General features: G+C 40.5%; 1 protein-coding gene across 7 annotated transcripts in view; it reads left to right on the plus strand.

The window, feature by feature from the left end:
• Positions 1-18,459, plus strand: part of FAT3 (FAT atypical cadherin 3) — a 486,301-nt gene that overhangs the window by 381,557 nt on the left and 86,285 nt on the right. For all 7 annotated transcript variants that reach the window (XM_064169873.1, XM_064169899.1, XM_064169893.1 and 4 more), the window contains exons 9-11: positions 6,901-7,176; positions 9,245-9,455; positions 12,467-16,540. In XM_064169873.1, coding sequence (XP_064025943.1) covers positions 6,901-7,176; positions 9,245-9,455; positions 12,467-16,540 — 4,561 coding nt within the window. The remainder of the gene's footprint in view (positions 1-6,900; positions 7,177-9,244; positions 9,456-12,466; positions 16,541-18,459) is intronic.

An 18,459-nucleotide genomic window follows, 5' to 3' on the forward strand; every position in this document is an offset into this window, starting at 1 on the left:
CCCTGGCACCGACTTGCACAAGTTTTTTTAGCAGTGTTCCTGCACTCCTTCAACTCTGATAAACTGTTTGCTTCCTTCATGACTCACTGCACACATGCTTCAGTACCCACGATGAGAGGGAAGAAATAGTTTTGATTTTAAAGCTGCATCTGATGTATTCATGGTTTGCTGCTGCATTAGGAGGTGAAAAGAACATAATATTGGAAAAAAAATTTAACTTCCTTGGTAATTGAAAGCCTGTTTAGTTTGGACATGATGAGGATTTCAAAAAGGAGTAAAATCTCCAATGTGAGAACCAAAGAACCAGGACTTGTTAAGCCACTGCCACTCACTGTGCTGCCTGTCCAGCTGGGCCCCAGCCATCTCAGCAATAACACCCTTATGGGGAAGGATGGAGGGAGCAAGAGACAAAGAAATATTGATTTGTTTGATTTATGTATCTGGAGTGCGGATATAAAGCTTGTGTCACACTGATTAACTTCTGGGAAGGCAAAGTCTCCTAGCTTAGCTAAGGAGAGCTTTTGGGTTTTTTCCCTTAGCTTAATTCATCATTGCTCAAGGCCATGCAGTAATGTATTAAAGGCTGAAGGCATACGCCAGCCTTAAATCCCCACGAAACACGATTCCTGCAGCTGTCAGGAGAGCTATTGGCCTTGGGTGGGGACAGGACTTCTGTGTCTCACGTCGGAGAGGGACAGGACAAGAGATCTGCACAGAGACCTGGCTCCTCACTATCACCACCTCCCAGCAAAAAAAACCCAGTGTAATGGCATTTAAATGCCTAGTCCTGCCACAGTTTGGCTGTGTAACATTAGTCTTGGTCATGAGTCAGGTTTATCCCAAAGCCTTTTTTTTTTTAAATGAACAAGTCAGAATCTTTACATCCAAGCACAGCACAGGTATAGCATTTTGCAATCTATGTGTAGTGCATACTTTTGTGTTTTATGAACATATCCACAGAAGTACTGCACAATGGGGAACAGTCACCCAACTGGTTTTTCTTTCACTTTAATGGAGAATGTTCTACTAACAGATAATTATTTTTTTAAGACCAGAATCCTGAAGCTCTGGTATTTTAGGAAAGATGGCTTTACCTCTTCCTTTTTTTTCTTGCCCTTTTCTTTCTTATCATCCTAACTGCAATAAAAAGGATGCTTTAAAGCACACAGACTTCCAAGCTAGGAGGCAAAAAGTGCCTCAGCTTCACTTATTGACAAACCATCTCACTATGTCCCAGTATAGCAGACATTCAGAGAGGAACGTGCAGTTTTGTAGATCAATACATGGTTTACTTGTAAAGCCTTCAGCTGGAGCCAGCATGGCTGGAGGAGCAGTCACCGTTCATTACCCCTTTCTGTCTCTGCTGAAGGTTGTGGACTTTTATGTATTCGTCTGTTCAGGATTGACCTTTAGGTCTGAGTTTCAGGGTATCAAACTTGGTCTCACCTTTCAGAGAACACCTTTTCTTTATAACATTGTTTCCTAACAGGGAGGAGACAATTGATCATCCCAAGTGAGGTTGGGTCTTTTAACTGAAAAGCTCTTTTTAGAGGACTGTGGCCAAAATACAGGGAGTACTATAAGGGCCTGCCTTAAGAGGTTCTGGGCTGTGGACTCTTCTAGGATGGACAAGAAGTCCTGGAGTTTCAAGTCAGTTTTTCACTTTTGCCAAGTTGAACATTTCTTCTGAACTGGAACAACCCAATCCTTGATTATTTTTCTGTCCCATCCAGCGATCTCAGCACTGTCTTGCCAGTGAAACAATGACTTTGTCCCTTATTTTAACATAACACACAGAGCGTGGTAAAGTGTAAATAATGGACCACTGAGCTTGGTAGAAAAACTATTTGTATTTTCATGTTAAGGTTGGAGTTTGATGGGAAGAAGCACTTGTAAGGAAGAAGCAAACGAAGCTGTGTGCTAGCACCATTTAAAGCAATATTAAATCAAAGAGGTTTCCAAAACGCATACAAAAGCGTAACTTGAGTTTAAGCAATTCAGGCACTTAATAGGTTGTACTACAACACTGTGCACAGACCAAGCAATTAGCCAAGCATATTCTTCCAGCTTCGAACGCCTCTAAAGCAGCTCCTGGCATTTATCCAGCTTTCACTCAAATATGTTTGCGCCGAAACCAAAGGTATTTGTGATGGGCAACATTAAAAACAGCTTTGGAGAGACTTCCTGCATTAGGTTTTGTCCTGCTTTGATTTGATTGTGTTTTCTGTAGGCCTTTCACTTACCATTTTGAATACAAAGTTTTTGCTAGTGCTCTGAGTGTTACTTTGCCTAATTTGTAAGCTTGGAGGCCTGTGAATCTTTTATTTGAAACTTGCTTTAACTGTGGGAAATAGGAAGTGAGCGGGGAGAAGCAGATCTTTTATAGCAAGGCGCTTGTTCGGACTATAAATTAGGCTGTGCACAATGGAAACAGAAGGAGGCAAGCCTGCCTTGCTGAAGCCCACGACGTGCTGGAAAGATAGGAGTTTTCAAGGATAACCAGGCAGAGACTGCTTTGCTGCCTGTTTGCTTTATGAGCGTGGAAAAAAGACTTGCAGCTAATGTTTGCCTATGAAAAGTGGTTTAGTCAGTAACCTTGTACAGTCCTCAGCAAAGAGAAATCCCTTCTTAGCAGCAAACAAATAGTAAACATTTCCATTCGTCACCTTCCAGAGACATGTTGGGAAACTTTCAAAGCCTGCCTTTGATTTTATACAACGGGCATTGTCACAACTTAACACCCCGGGCTCCTACACAGTAATAAAAGTTATTTATGCAACTGTTCATTCTTGCATTCTTGCCATAACTTCTGGTTGGAAATAAATATGAAGAAAGTATTAAATAGCTCGTACACTCTGAGGCTATGCGTTGCTTCAGTAGGATAACACTTTATTTGAGGTGAAAGACATGCTACAGGCTGGCTAAAGCTTAAGGCTTCAAGGAGCAGAGTGCTAGCCTTTTTTAATTCAGTGGGAAATTTGCCAGTAGTACCAAGATTTTGTGCCTAAGTTTGGCAGCCATTAAATGAATTTGAGCAACTTTCCACATATTAACGATCTGGTGGCATTCAGCTTACTCAACTTCACATATGTTTGTAGGATCAGGTTTTCTGTGAGCCTGGTGTTCATGTCAGTGAAACATTTGCCTGTTATTAAAGGAATACATTGCCCCCCCTTTTTAAGTAACACCTTAATAGAAGTTATGGTGATGAAACAGGCAATCCTCTGTATAGGAAGGTGGTATTTTAAAATCACCTTAAAGAAAGAAGGGTGGCTCAAAAAGAAACCTAGAACATCTTCTCCACCTTTGCCACTGCATTTCTTGTGTGGCTTTGGTAAGTCATTTAACCTTGCTGCAAGGTTTTCATGGAGGCAAAAGATGGGAATGGTAATAACCACTTCCTCCTCAAAAGGTGTTGTAAGAATTGAGAGGCTAATATCTATGTAAAACTTAAGTTCCATTTTATTTTACCTGATTCTGTTTCGTGCAGCTCCCAAGACAGTTAATTTTTTTAAAAAACATAAAAGAGTTCCATTTTCTCCTTTTCCATAGCTTGTGGGTTTAACAGAGCTCCATATAATCACTGTTCTCATATATAATTTAACTTCCCTTTGTTACAAGGAAAACCTAGCCCCCTCCAGTAAAGGAGAGACCATAATGTTAAAATTACAGTTGACTCTGGGGGATTTTGAAGGACAGCTGACAAAAAATTAGAAATACTCTTAACTGCTTAAATAGAAGAAATTGTGAATCAATAATGACCTTTTTATTCATTAGCTTCTCTAAGCCACTGCCTTCCATCTCCAGATGGAAGTGACTGTTGAAATGCAGAGTCTGTAACAAATAATGTGTGGTTCAGTGTAGATCTCTTGACAAATCATTAAAATGCTGCTGTCTCTGGGGAGGAAGATGCTTGCCACTTAGACACTTGTTAAATTTTACAGTAGGTATTAAATGAAAGGGGGCAGAGGGGAAAGTTGATGAAAAAATGAGGAAAAAAAATAGAAGAAACTATCAAAGCAATATCAGTTGTATAGTTCCCTGTAAATTTGATGAGCACAGTGAATGAGGACCTATAGTTTTTTATCTTTTCTTCATGCCTCCCAGGAACCACCATGACACATCTGTGTGCCAGGACATTAGCTTATAAGTGGGAAGAAGTGCTGCTTTGTCAATCTGTGCTACAATTTTCATACTCTTATGGCCTACCTTTGGCCTCTGATGCTGATCTCGTCCCACTCTGTTGAGTTTATGCAACCTAGTGAAGGCATAAATCATGGAACTGTGGCTTGCACAGTCACGGTGCAGGCTTTGTGGTGGATAAAGCTTTGTGCCATCCCCTGCTTTCAGGATTTGCCAGTGATCCCAAAATGCATTAGATATAATGGGAAATGAACCCCAGCACCGGGGTGATCATGCAGCACACAAACAAAATGATGTGTCAGTGATTTAGCAGTATATTTAAGACACAGCAGGGTGCATCTGGACTTGTTATTTGTTTGGTTGTTGTCGTTGCTTAAAGAATAACTTGATCTTGTACACAGAAATGTTAAAAATGAATTCACAGATTTTGTCTGTCCCTCACAAAGCAACTTACTTGTGCAGATCCCACATCAGACTGCCTTACAGCAGAGTCAAACACTTGATATTTTCAGTTGAATCCATCTGAGATGTTTTTGTTTCTCTGTTAGACTGTCTAGAATGATAACATGACAAAGTTTTTGGGTCCTAATTATGAGGAAAATAAATTATGATTTTGTCTTTGTTATCAATGCAGACATAAGATAATCCAGCCATGTTACAGTGATACTTGGCAAAGAACTGAGGGCATCAAAACTGCTTTAGAAAATGCCTTTAAGTCTTAAACACTGCTAATGAGAATATTCTCAATTTGAGCTACTTCCAGGTCACTTCTGTGCACTAACAAAGGTGGTTCAGCACAAGCTCTGCTTCCCATTGGTCTTTAATTATTCTCTCAGACTTTCTTCCATGTATTATAATTTAATTCCTTCTTGTATTTATCAGATGTGAGTTTGGCCTTTCTTTAAACACCATTAGGTTAAAAACACACCTTCACACCAAAGAACATGAAAAGCTAAGTAAATCTTCCTCATTGTTATCGCCCCAGCATTGCATCTTAACCCCCCAGTTTTTACTGCTGTCTGTCCAAGACTGAAGCACAACTTAATATAGGCCTTGCCCTGTTTCACTCTGGTGTACGATAATCTGGTGAAAATTAAATCCCATGGAACGTGCAGTTGAAGTCCTCTGCCATTTAACTTGCAGAGCATTTTATTTCAGCTGTCTTTTAAACAGTTCCCAGGCTAGTTCATTACGACTGCTGCTTCCAATTGCTCATGTTCCTTTGGGTAATGTGTTCTGCAAACCCTTTCACATATCATGGAAATCTAAAATTTCATTTCCCTCTAAGGCCAACATCTGTTTGTGCAATATTGCAGTAAAAGTGTATTTCTTTCTTCTATTAAGAAAGTGTAGGTGAAAAGGACTTGATCAAGCAAAGTAATAAAATATTTGCTTAAAAATTAGCCAAGTACTTTTCAGAACAGCAAAGCCAGTATCATGGGGGATTGGTCTTAGAGACTAAATCTGTGTTGTTCACTGAGCTGCTTCATATTTCAAAGCCTTTGAATAATGAGATTGCTCCATTTCAGTCACTGTAAAATTAGGTGTGTGCTTTCACAGGCATATTCTGCAACACAAATTTTTTTTGCTTCAGGTACTGAAAAAGGAATCAACTCTTTCCATTTCGTTTTTCAGTATTACAGAGTTTGTTAGGGGGTTTGCTATTCTAGAGCAAACAAAGTCTGGAAATCAAACTTTCTGCAGGGAGTGATTCCTCCAATGGTGAAACCCACAAAAACTCATTGGAGCCACAGATGCATAATATTGCATAGTTAACCTAAACTCTCAAAGGCAAAGTCTTGAGAATAGTGACTCTTACTACTTACCAGGCTCAGTTTCTGATGTGTTAAAATGGGTGTAATGAACAGCAATTGCAGCATCCTGGCTGCCTTCCTCCTCCAGATTTCTTTAGGGATCGATAATGAACTTTTAAAGTCAGATTTGAAGCAAATAGCACAATATTCATTCACATTTTTAGCCAGAAGTTCTACCATTCACTGACATTCATAAACTTCAACAGAAGAGAGGCAAATACTTGGCCATAGGGGCAGCCATGACTGGTAAAGGAAAAGCAAGCACAAAACCATAAAAGTGATCCTTCCCTGTCACCAGTGCCCTGAGATTACTTGTCCTTGGTATTATGCATTGAGGTGTGTGGGGTGGACTTGTGTGGTGGTGAGATATCTCCTGTTCTCGCTTCATCAAGTGTCATCATTCCTAACACAGCCAAAGGTGTAACAGAAACTTGGGAAGCCCTTGCTGCTGTCACAATTTGATGCTGCTAGTACATCCCAGCTCAATCTGCCAGGTAGAAAATAACACAGGATTTAGCAGAAACTTGGTTGTATAAAAAGCAGATTTAAGTAATATGAAAAGGATTCGTTTATAGCCTTACTAACAGTGAAGGGGGAAGGAAATCCCATAATAGCTCTTGTAACCAGAGCAGTTACAAGTGATGACAAAACCTTTCCTATGAACGCTGCAGGATTATTTTCCAGTCTATATACCAAAAATATGGACTTCTTTGTCTGGCTCTGAGTAGGTCTTAACATTAGGAACGTTTTGCCACCAAAGTCATATCCTTACTATTTCTTTTGATCTGAACAGTAAGCATTGAGTGTGAAATGTTTCTTTGTCCCATCATACGCCAGCATAACCTCATCAGCCATCTAAAGTGGGTTACACTTCTTTAGGTGTCTATTTAGTTATCTGACTAGATTTCAACAGCTTCAAATGTTTTTCTTTTATTAACTGTAGGTTTTTATCAGAGTACTGGATAACAATGACAATGGCCCAGAGTTCTCTCAACCAAGTTACGATGTCACCATTTCAGAGGACATCCTCCCTGATACTGAAATTCTGCAGATTGAAGCTATAGACAGAGATGAAAAGCATAAATTGAGCTACATAATTCACAGCAGCATCGATACAGTCAGCATGAGAAAATTCAGAATTGATCCTAGCACTGGGGTGCTCTATACTGCTGAGAGATTAGACCATGAAGCTCAAGATAAGCACATCCTTAATGTCATGGTAAGAATGCAATACTCATTTCGCTCAGGACAGAGTCACTGCTGCTTCAGGTGCGTCCATGCCTTAGTCTTTGCTTGAGTAAAGGATTGTTAGTTGAGTGAGTAGTCATTAATTTCATCTTACCTGCCCTGCTGTGTATTTACTTTACTTTTTTTTTTATTTGGACTTTTTGGGAAGCATTGTGAATTCACTGTATGGAATGTGATATGATTTCCTATCTCAAGGGAGAGCAAGCAGGAAATTATTTAATCTCTTGGCATCTGGCCCTCTCACTCAAAGTAATTTTCAGAGTTTCTGAAGTGAGGCTGAATGTTATTTGAGAAGTTATTCACAGGAAGATAACTAACTACTTTCTTGCCATTGAGGATTTTACAGCCACTCTGGATCCAAGCCTCATTTATAGTTTACTTTTACAGACTTATTTCAGTACATAAACTGTTGATATAAAAAAACCCAGATTTCATCTGCATTTCCAAATTTTGTGTAGACAGGAAAAAAAATTAATTAAAATTTTTTTGCTCAGTATGCATAAATTAGAGAACAAAAGATTCTCTGGTTTTTAAGTGAAGAATGTATATTAGTGGCAGGAGGTTGATAAAAAAATTAACTGAAATGTGGTACTCTGCTGTTGTCTTTAATGAGACTCCTGTAGAAGAGATAATAGAATCAACCAGGCTGGAAGAGACCTCCAAGATCATCCAGTCCAACCTAGTACCCAGCCCTATCCAGTCAACTAGACCATGGCACTAAGTGCCTCATCCAGGCTTTTTTTGAACACCTCCAGAGACGGCAACTCCACCACCTCCCTGAGGTGCAGCTCAGGATGTGTTGGGTATGGGGTCAGCTTTGGGCAGTAGACCCTAGGAATCACAGAGCTGCTGTGTGTACAAGCTGAGTGGGGTCTAAGCTTAGAGTAACAAGCTGCAAGTCCTTTGGTCAGGATGCTGCAAGCTAAATATAAACTGAATCACAGAGAGACATGGCTGACAGAGTTCATTTCCTGGTGCTTGGTTTTAATCTCTACCTGATACAAGAAGATTTTGTCTATCTTCAAGAAGAAAAAGTGTCAGGGATAGTGTTGGCAGGGTTATCAGTGTATCAGTGCTGAGGTATTTTGGGGGGGGGGTTGAGAGAGATGTGATAAATAGTAGTTTTGTCAGGAGCCCTCAGCACTCCTTTAGGTAGTTCTTACTCTCTTTACTGTTAATGTCATCATCTTCAGAAAGATATGTACCTACATAATGGCAAAAAAGTCCATTGGTAGCTACAAGCACTGGACTAACACATAACTGACCATAATCCCTTCCAGCTCAAATCATTCAATAATTTGTGATAAAGAATTGGTCAAATGAGCAACAGAACAAAGGGACACAGTCTCAAGTTGTGCCGGGGGAGGTACAGGCTGGATGTTAGGAGGAAGTTCTTGACAGAGAAAGTGATTTGCCATTGCAGTGGGCTGCCCAGGGACGTGGTGGAGTTGCCATCCCTGGAGGTGTTCAAAAAAAGCCTGGATGAGGCACTTAGTGCCATGGTCTAGTTGATTGGACAGGGCAGGGTGCTAGGTTGGACTAGGTGCTCTTGGAGGTCTCTTCCAACCTAATTGATTCCATGATTCTGTGAAGTTTCTTTGTAGCTCTTTGAAAGAGGGAGCTAATGGACAAGGTTTGTTTGCCTCTATGCAGTAGAGCAGGACAAAGGCATTTAGCATGTATTTAAAATAAAAAACAAAGTATTTCTTGCAAACCTGAAACAGAGTTTAGGATGTCATGTGGTTGCCATTTAAAATTCATGTCATGATAGTTAGTTGCCATTTAAAAACTCCTGTCATGATAGTTACTTGACATGAATTTTTCACATAAGAAAGAATACGTCCCTGATCTCTCCCTGTTTCTTTAATTTTTGCCATCTACCATCTTAGGAGTATTTTAAACTGCTCTTTGGGACAAATGGGTTTCGTTATTGCTTGGTACTAAATAGAGATGAAAGTATTATTAGCGCTCAGATGAGTAGTAGCTGCAACGTTTTGCTGCATGGATATCAAGATATGTATTATGCATTTGTTCTGTAGGTCCGAGATCAAGAGTTCCCTTACAGAAGAAACCTGGCCAGAGTGATCATAAATGTAGAAGACTCCAATGACCATAGTCCCTACTTTACCAGCCCATTGTATGAAGCCTCAGTGTTCGAGTCAGCAGCAGTTGGATCAGCAGTCTTACAGGTCACAGCTCTGGACAAAGACAAAGGAGAAAATGCAGAGCTTATCTACACTATTGAAGCAGGTTAGGACAGAGGCTGCAAATGTAATGTCATGATTCATGCCATATATATGAGTAGTGAAGTGATGGTGGTTCATCTTGATATACAAGTCAACTTTTTTGGTCTACTCTCTCCTGTAGAGCTGGGCAAAGGAGACATCTTCCTGATGGATGACTTTTATGTTGAAGCTACTATCCTCAACACCTATCAGAGCAGAATCTCATTCATGTTCTCTAGGTGGCTACAGAGCATTTTACCTCTAAATTATTGCTTCAAAACCATCACAGAAGATAGTTATTGAAAGCTGCTGCCAGTGACTTGTTTTCAGGTTGCTGGCTTCAGTCTAGTACACAGTGAATCCTTCCTAAACAAATGCCACAACAGCTGGTATGTCCTGGAATTTTTGCCAGTATTCAAGTCAGAGGAACAAGGAGACTAACACCAGGGCTACGCTAAAAACTTCTGTCAGTGGGACCACAGCATTTTAGTGGCACAAATTCTCTTGAAATTAAGGGAGGACATCACAATACCAGCTTAAAATTGCTTTTGCTGTTAAGCTTTGGATATTTACATTCACCACATAATCTGTACCAGCAAAAGCGTTTGCTGTGCCAGTGCAACAGCACGGTCACGAGAAATTTGCATTATCTCTGCCACACATGCAAATGAACTTAACTTTCCATGGCTCATATGGATCTAAAGTTAAGAGTTATCTCTGAGATAAACCACTGACATATATACAAGAGTGGTGCCTGGAAAAAGAGAGAAGGAAGCAGAAATGTTTAACTTTGATTTTTTTAACATTTTATTTCTGCATTTTTTATTTACTTTTTTAGTGATATGAATCTTTACATTGCAAGAACAGCAAATCTTGCTCTTCAGGACTGTTCCCATCTTTTTCTTGACATCTTATTGCTATTATGGGATCCAACCCAAACACCTATAGCTGCCACCACAATATAAAGAGCAAGTTGATGTGCTAGAAGCATGGCTCCCATACACTGGTAATAGAATCATACCTGGTTCAGACAGAAAAAATATGATGATTGAAAAAGAGTCTTTAGCACTTCTTAAGGTCTGCAGCTGGTCTGCATCTTTTTCTCATTTCTAGAGGCACTCTCTTCCATTACAGCATGCTTCTGCTTCATCATGAGCTCTCCCTTCAGTGTTAGAATCCAAACTTCCATTTTCTGTGAGCCATACACTCCCTCAGTTTCATCATCCACCAATGTTCCAATCTCAGATGCATCAAAATTCAGTCTTCTGCTGCTGCAGTTTCTATGGTCCATAAAATCTGCAGCTGAGGATACTGATTTTCACTGCAGCATCCAAATTGTACACAGCACTCTCATCAGGGCAATTATTTACATCATGTGAGGAGAGCAATTGCTAAAGAAAGTAGCTTTTGTGTCATTTCATAAGAAATTCCTGAAGGAGAAGAACCAGCTCTGGACTTACATGAGGCAGCCAGTGGCTAAAAATTGGAGAATCATGGAATCACAGAATCAGTCAAGGTTGGAAGGGACCACAAGGATCATCTAGTTCCAACCCCCATGCCATGGGCAGGGACACCCTACCCTAGATCAGGCTGGCCACAGCCTCATCCAGCCTGGCCTTAAACACCTCCAGGCATGGGGCCTCAACCACCTCCCTGCGCAACCCATTCCAGGGGGATTGTATTTGTATTAACAAGCACTGAAAAAATAACTGTAATAGCATTTGTGGTGTCTCCAAATGTGACAGATAACTGTGATCTTCATGAGAATTTGTAGCTCGGCAAGTATCTCAGCTCCTCTGTGAACAGCACAATTTTTGCTTTAGCTAGTAGAGCTAGCTTTACTGATCTGAAAGGCTGGCTATAAATAGAAAGCCACTACCAGTATTGAACTATATACAGTAGTAGGCAGCTTAAATTAGTCTCCAAACCCCAGAATTTACAAGATAGTGAATCACATCTTAGAAATAATTCACATTAACTCACTTCATTTAGGATTCCACTTAGTTGGTATTCCAGCTACAATTTTCACGTTTACCGCTCTGTGCGCAGCACCTCTAACGGTCACCATTAAAAGAAAATCTCTTGTTTATCACCAATTCCATGAGACATATTTCTCTCCAGGTCATGAACTTATGCTTGGCTGTAGATTGGAAGCAGCTCTGGATTTTAAGGTGTAAATTACCATAGCAGGAACATGTTACGATGGTTGGAACGGCTGTAACTCAGCACATGCTGTTTGTATTTAGAATGCACACCATATACACACACGGCATCCTATAATTTAAGCAGGTACTCAAGGATGACTAATAAAGGTGATCTCTAATTGCAGGGTAAGGATACATATCAAAAGTTCTGAGTCTGTCACAATGAACAAGAGGTTGGCAAAAAAAGACTGTGAAGACCCCAAGGAGGTCCTTGATAGAGACTGACTGTTTTTAGCTTTGTGCAGTCAGTGATATCCATGCTTTCATGCTATAACAAACATTTAATGACATTTTCTGCTAAATCTCATTCATCTAGATTCATTCTCCTCAGAGATTATGTGATCAACCTTTCTGCCACAGGTTACTTGAATCTCTTTCCTGTACTGTTTATTCTGTTTTGTTTTTCTAAATACCATTTTAACCTTCTTATATTTAGTTGCTTGACTCTTGAGCTACTATAATCTTCTCTACAGTTCCTTAATATCCCCTTCAATTAAGAGCCTGAGTTGTTATCCATTTATCATGTAATTGGCTTGTTAGCCTCTGATCTAGTCTCTTTGCCTTAGGTGTACATGTATTTGACTAATTCCCATAATTTAGGGATGCTTTTTCCTTTTTCAGTAGGAGTAATGTTCATGCAGCACTTGTTCAGATGTTGATATTCACAATCAAGATACAGATAGCAGCACCTGAGTTCTTGAACCTGTACCATCCATCTACTGAGATACCTGATTTTCAGAAAGGAAAGCTGGAAGGGGCTTTATAATCCTGTTTTAAATTATCGAGTGTACTGTATTTAATTTCTAATTTGCTTCTGATCTTTGTGTTTTAGGAAATACTGGAAACACATTCAAGATTGAACCAGTTTTAGGGATCATTACATTGCTGAAGGAGCCAGACTTAACCACAATGGGACAGTTTGTTTTGTCAGTCAAGGTGACTGATCAAGGTTCTCCACCACTGTCTGCAACAGCAATTGTGAGGATATCTGTGACCATGGCAGATAACTCCCACCCCAAGTTCACTCTCAAAGAATACCAAGCAGAGATTAATGAAAACATGGATATTGGTACTTCTGTCATCTCTCTTTCTGCAATCAGCCAGTCCACGTTAGTTTACGAGGTTAAAGACGGGAATGTGGACGGAGCCTTCACCATAAATCCATATTCCGGAGTGATCACCAGTCAAAAGGCACTCGATTATGAACGCACCTCTTCCTATCAGCTCATCGTACAGGCGACAAATATGGCTGGCATGGCATCAAATGCCACTGTGAACATTCAGATTGTTGATGAAAATGATAACCCACCGGTTTTTCTCTTCTCTCAGTACTCAGGCAGCATAAGCGAAGCTGCTCCTGTGAACAGCATAGTCCGGAGTGCAAATAACAGCCCCCTCGTGATACGTGCCACTGACGGTGACAGTAACCAGAACGCTTTGCTTGTCTACCAGATTGTTGAATCTACTGCAAAGAAGTATTTCACTGTAGATTCCAGCACAGGTGCAATCAGAACAATTGCAAATTTAGATCATGAAACAATAGCCCACTTCCACTTCCACGTGCATGTTAGAGACAGTGGGAATCCCCAGCTTACAGCAGAGAGCCCAGTCGAAGTGACCATTGAGGTAACTGATGTCAATGACAACCCACCAGTCTTCAGCCAGACCGTATTTGAGACAGTCTTGCTCCTGCCCACATATGTTGGTGTTGAGGTTCTCAAAGTGAAAGCTACAGACCCAGATTCCGAGATCCCTCCTGAGCTAACATATAGTCTAATTGAAGGCAATGTGGACCATTTTTTAATTGATCCAAGCACAGGGGTACTTACCATTAAAAACAATAGCCTCTCAAAAGACCATTACATGCTGATGGTAAGAGTATCTGATGGGAAATTTTATAGCACTGCTATGGTGACAATAATGGTAAAAGAAGCCATGGACAGCGGGCTGCATTTCACACAAAATTTTTATTCCACTTCTATCTCAGAAAACAGCACCAACATCACAAAGATTGCTGTGGTGAATGCGGTTGGTAACCGCCTCAATGAGCCTTTGAAATACAGTATCTTAAACCCAGGCAACAAATTTAAAATCAAATCCACCTCAGGGGTCATTCAGACCACAGGCATCCCCTTCGACCGAGAGGAACGAGAGCTGTATGAGTTGGTGGTGGAAGCGAGCCGTGAGCTCGATCATCTTCGTGTTGCTCGAGTGGTGGTGAGAGTTTACATTGAGGACATAAACGACAATGCCCCAGTGTTTGTAGGGCTTCCATACTACGCTGCTGTGCAAGTTGATGCCGAGCCTGGTACCCTGATCTATCGAGTCACAGCTATTGATAAAGATAAAGGTGAAAATGGTGATGTGTCGTATCTTCTGAAGGAAGACTATGGGCATTTTGAAATCGATAGAGAATCTGGTAGCGTCACTTTAAAAGCAGCCTTTAATTCTGATTTGTCTAACATAGAGTATTTGGTTGTCATTCTTGCAAAAGATGGTGGTAACCCATCACTGTCTGCTTCAGTAGAGCTGCCCATTACAATTGTTAACAAAGCAATGCCAGTGTTTGACAAGCCCTTCTACACAGCTTCTGTGAATGAAGATGTAGAAATGCACACGCCAATTTTAAGCATAAATGCAACCAGTCCAGAAGGCCAGGGTATCATTTATATCATTGTCGATGGAGATCCCTACAACCAGTTTAATATCGACTTTGACACAGGGGTTCTGAGCGTCATCAGCCCACTGGACTATGAGATAAATTCTCTTTTCAAGCTGATGGTGCGAGCCAGTGATGCCCTCACTGGTGCGCGAGCAGAGGTCACTGTGGACTTGATCATTAATGATGTTAATGATAATCCTCCAGTTTTTGATCAGTCGGCTTATAACGCCACTTTATCTGAAGCGTCTTTGATTGGGACTCCTGTACTGCAGGTTGTTGCTATCGATGCTGATTCTGAGAATAACAAGATTGTGCAGTATCAGATAGTCCAGGACACCTTTAACAGCACGGACTATTTCCATATAGACAGCACCAGTGGCCTAATTCTGACAGCCCGGATGCTGGATCACGAACTCATACAGAAGTGCAGCTTGAAAGTCAGAGCAACTGATAATGGGTTCCCACCACTTAGCAGTGAGGTTCTTATCAGTATCTCAATAACAGACATGAATGACAACCCTCCAGTTTTTAACCAGTTAATATATGAATCATATGTGAGTGAACTGGCACCTCGAGGTCATTTTGTAACTTGTGTCCAAGCCTCTGATGCCGACAGCTCTGATTTTGATAGACTGGAGTACAGCATCCTGTCAGGAAATGACCGGACCAGTTTTGTTATGGACAGCAAGAGTGGCGTTATCACCCTTTCCAACCACCGCAAACAACGGATGGAGCCCATGTACAGCCTAAACGTCTCTGTGTCAGACGGGCTGTTCACCAGCACAGCACAGGTGCACATACAGATCCTTGGAGCCAACCTCTACAGCCCTGTGTTTTCACAGACTGTTTATGTTGCAGAGGTTAGAGAAAACACTGCTCCTGGAACTAAAGTAATCCATGTGAAGGCAACAGATGGGGATTCAGGTATATACGGCCAGATAAGCTACTCCATAATAAATGACTTTGCCAAGGACCGATTTTTGATTGATAACAATGGACAGATTCTGACAACTGAGAGGCTAGACCGGGAGAACCCGCTGGAGAGTGATATTGGCATCTTTTTGAGAGCCCTTGATGGAGGTGGCAGAAGTACATTTTGCTCAGTGAGAGTGATAGTAGTGGATGAGAATGATAATGCTCCGCAATTTATGACGGTTGAATACAGAGCAAGTGTCAAGGCAGATGTTGGGAAAGGTTACTTGGTGACCCAAGTGCAAGCAGTAGATCCAGATGATGGACCAAATTCTAGAATTACCTATTCTCTTTATAGTGAAGCCTCTGTTTCAGTAGCTGATCTGCTTGAAATAGATCCAGACAACGGATGGATGGTTACCAAGGGCAGCTTTAACCAGCTGAAAAACACAGTTCTGTCATTCTTTGTCAAAGCAGTTGATGGTGGTATTCCTGTAAAGCACTCCCTTATTCCTGTCTACATCCATGTTTTACCCCCAGAAACCATTTTGCCTTCCTTTTCTCAACCCCAGTATTCTTTCACCATAGCAGAAGACGCTCTCATAGGTAGCACCATTGATATTCTGCATGTTTTGCCTAGCCAGGGTGCTTTGTACAGCACAGTTAATGGTGAGATGAGTGAGAACAACAAAGATGGGGTTTTCATCATAGAGCAAGACACAGGGCTCATGAAATTGGATAAGAGGCTTGACCATGAGGCAAATCCTGCTTTTCACTTCAAGGTTGCAGCCACCATTCAGTTAGACAAAGTAGATATTGTGCTGACTGTGGATGTGGAAGTTAAGGTATTGGATGTAAATGACAACAAACCCATGTTTGAAACAGCTACCTATGATGCTGTCATAATGGAAGGGATGCCTATAGGGACAAAACTTATGCAAGTTAAAGCAGTTGATGCAGACTCAAGTGCCAATGGGCAGGTCACCTATACACTTGCAATGGAATCAGAGCTGGAAAAGATCACAGAAGCATTCACCATTGACAGCAACAGTGGCTGGATAAGCACACTGAAGGATCTGGACCATGAAAAGGATCCCACTTTCACCTTTGCAGTGGTGGCTTCAGATCTGGGAGAAGCTTTATCCTTGTCATCAACCACCCTGGTCTCAGTTACTGTGACAGATATAAATGATAACGCACCCATCTTTGAGCATGAGGTGTACAGAGGATCAGTGAAGGAGAGTGACCCTCCAGGGGAAGTTGTGGCTGTGCTTAGCACCTGGGATGAAGACACATCTGATGTGAACCGACAGGTTAGCTACCATATCACAGGTAAGAAACCATTTGCATGCATTCTTCCCAAAGCCAGCTTTACTGAGGAACTGTGATGTGTCCATGTAGCAGTGTTATAACCAAACTGTCTTTGTCAATCAAACAACTGCATCTCTCTGTTTTTTTTCTCTTTTTTTATTCAGACTGAATTTGCAGTGAGTAGCAAAGCTAAAAAGAGGGAATAGGAATGTGTGTCTGTCTGTCTGTTTGGGTTATTATCTCTCCAATTTCCAAGATTAAAGTTTCATGATTTGTTGCAGTGCAACGTACTGTGACCCATCAACCCATCATAATTGATATGTCAGCTTGGAAACCACCGGGACTTAATGTTTCATCCAAGAAAAGAACATTTGATTCCTAAGGAGAAAATTCTTACATTTCCAAGCATTTAAAATGTTATTGAAATAACATTTTTTTTCTTCCTGAGATGGGAAAGTGCATGGAAAGGCCATTTCAAAATACCACCATTTATGAGGGAGGGAAAAATCAAAAAGGAATGAATTTACATTTGAAGGAGTACGGGGATACTGTATCTTACCAACACAGATTTCTGGCCAGGGAAATGGTATCCCACTTAGAAGCTTTGGTTAGATGCCATGCATTGTTATATACAGTGTAAGGCAATTTTGATTCCTTTACTAACATATTTTTCAAGGTGTGACAACATTACTCTTTCCTATTGCACTCTATTTATTATCATTCTTGTAGATTAAGACTGGCGTTTGTGTGAGTATGCTATGAGTGATGGGGTGCTGCAGTTATTCTTCTGCCTGCAGCTTTCTTTGTCCAATAGATTTTGTCAGGGAACAGTTTTGTCTTTCCCCACAATCTTTGCAATCAAAGAACTAATGCTAATTTCCTAGTCATAATCAGACTTTTTGACAAAATAACATTTTTCTTACTGGATGGGATTAGAATTACACAACTGTATGTAGGAAGCAGGCTATGGGTAAAAATGACTTAACTAACAGGATACTAGTTTGCATACTTTGCTCTTGAGAATGAGACTTCTTAGCCCTCTGTTAGCTATCAGGTCAGAAATGGTGCATAGGGGAAGGTGTGATGTTCCAGTTACCCGTAGATTGCCTGTGTTATTCATCCAAAATAGCATCATTTTCAAAGCAACCAGAAATACATTCTAACCATTTCCTTCAAAGGCTAGATTTGGTTTAAAGGTTTGTGTCTGTTTATAGTGTAGGATGTAAGAAAGAGAGGCAAAAATAATCCTCTAGATAAAAGCTTTGGGCAAGGTGCATTAGTTGCTGGTGCCTCACTTCCCACATACCTAAACATAATGACTCACCCTGGAGATTCTGTGATATTAGAAGAATATGAGGATCCCAGTATAGAAAGTACTGTAGGAAATGCAAACTCTTCATGTTTGTAGCAAAGATCTGTCAATATACTGTGATCATTAGGTGAAAGTACCTCTTTTCTTTCTTCTGAAGTCATTCAGTCATCTCTTACAATGAATGATGCTCTTAGTTAAACAGGATTTTTTTCTTCACATCTCTGTGCTGTTTATTTAGCAAAAAAAACCAGACTTTTTTAAATAATAACTGTCACATAGAAGTCAAAAATTATAGACTATTCTATACCTTCATTTCTATCACAGTTCAAAATATGTCAGACATTTTCCTGGTATTTCAGTTTTGGGAAACATTAGAAGTCACAGTCCCAAACTTTCTCTAATGTGTACTGTACAATTACTAAAGTGTGTGAGCTCAGAAATTTCACAGTCTTTGAGTATGGCCTTTGAATTATGGGAATGCACAAGGAAAATTAGGTACTTTTGATTAAATTGTCAAGTCACATTAAAGTATAGTTTAACAATAATTTATTCACACTTCACCTCAAGTTGAGCTCAGGAACTGCATTTAGGTATTTCAAAGAATCAGATTAGCAAGATGATTGTAGAA

Source organism: Pogoniulus pusillus, chromosome 3 (genome assembly GCF_015220805.1).
Source record: "Pogoniulus pusillus isolate bPogPus1 chromosome 3, bPogPus1.pri, whole genome shotgun sequence".
In the NCBI taxonomy this organism is placed as follows: Eukaryota; Metazoa; Chordata; class Aves; order Piciformes; family Lybiidae; genus Pogoniulus; species Pogoniulus pusillus.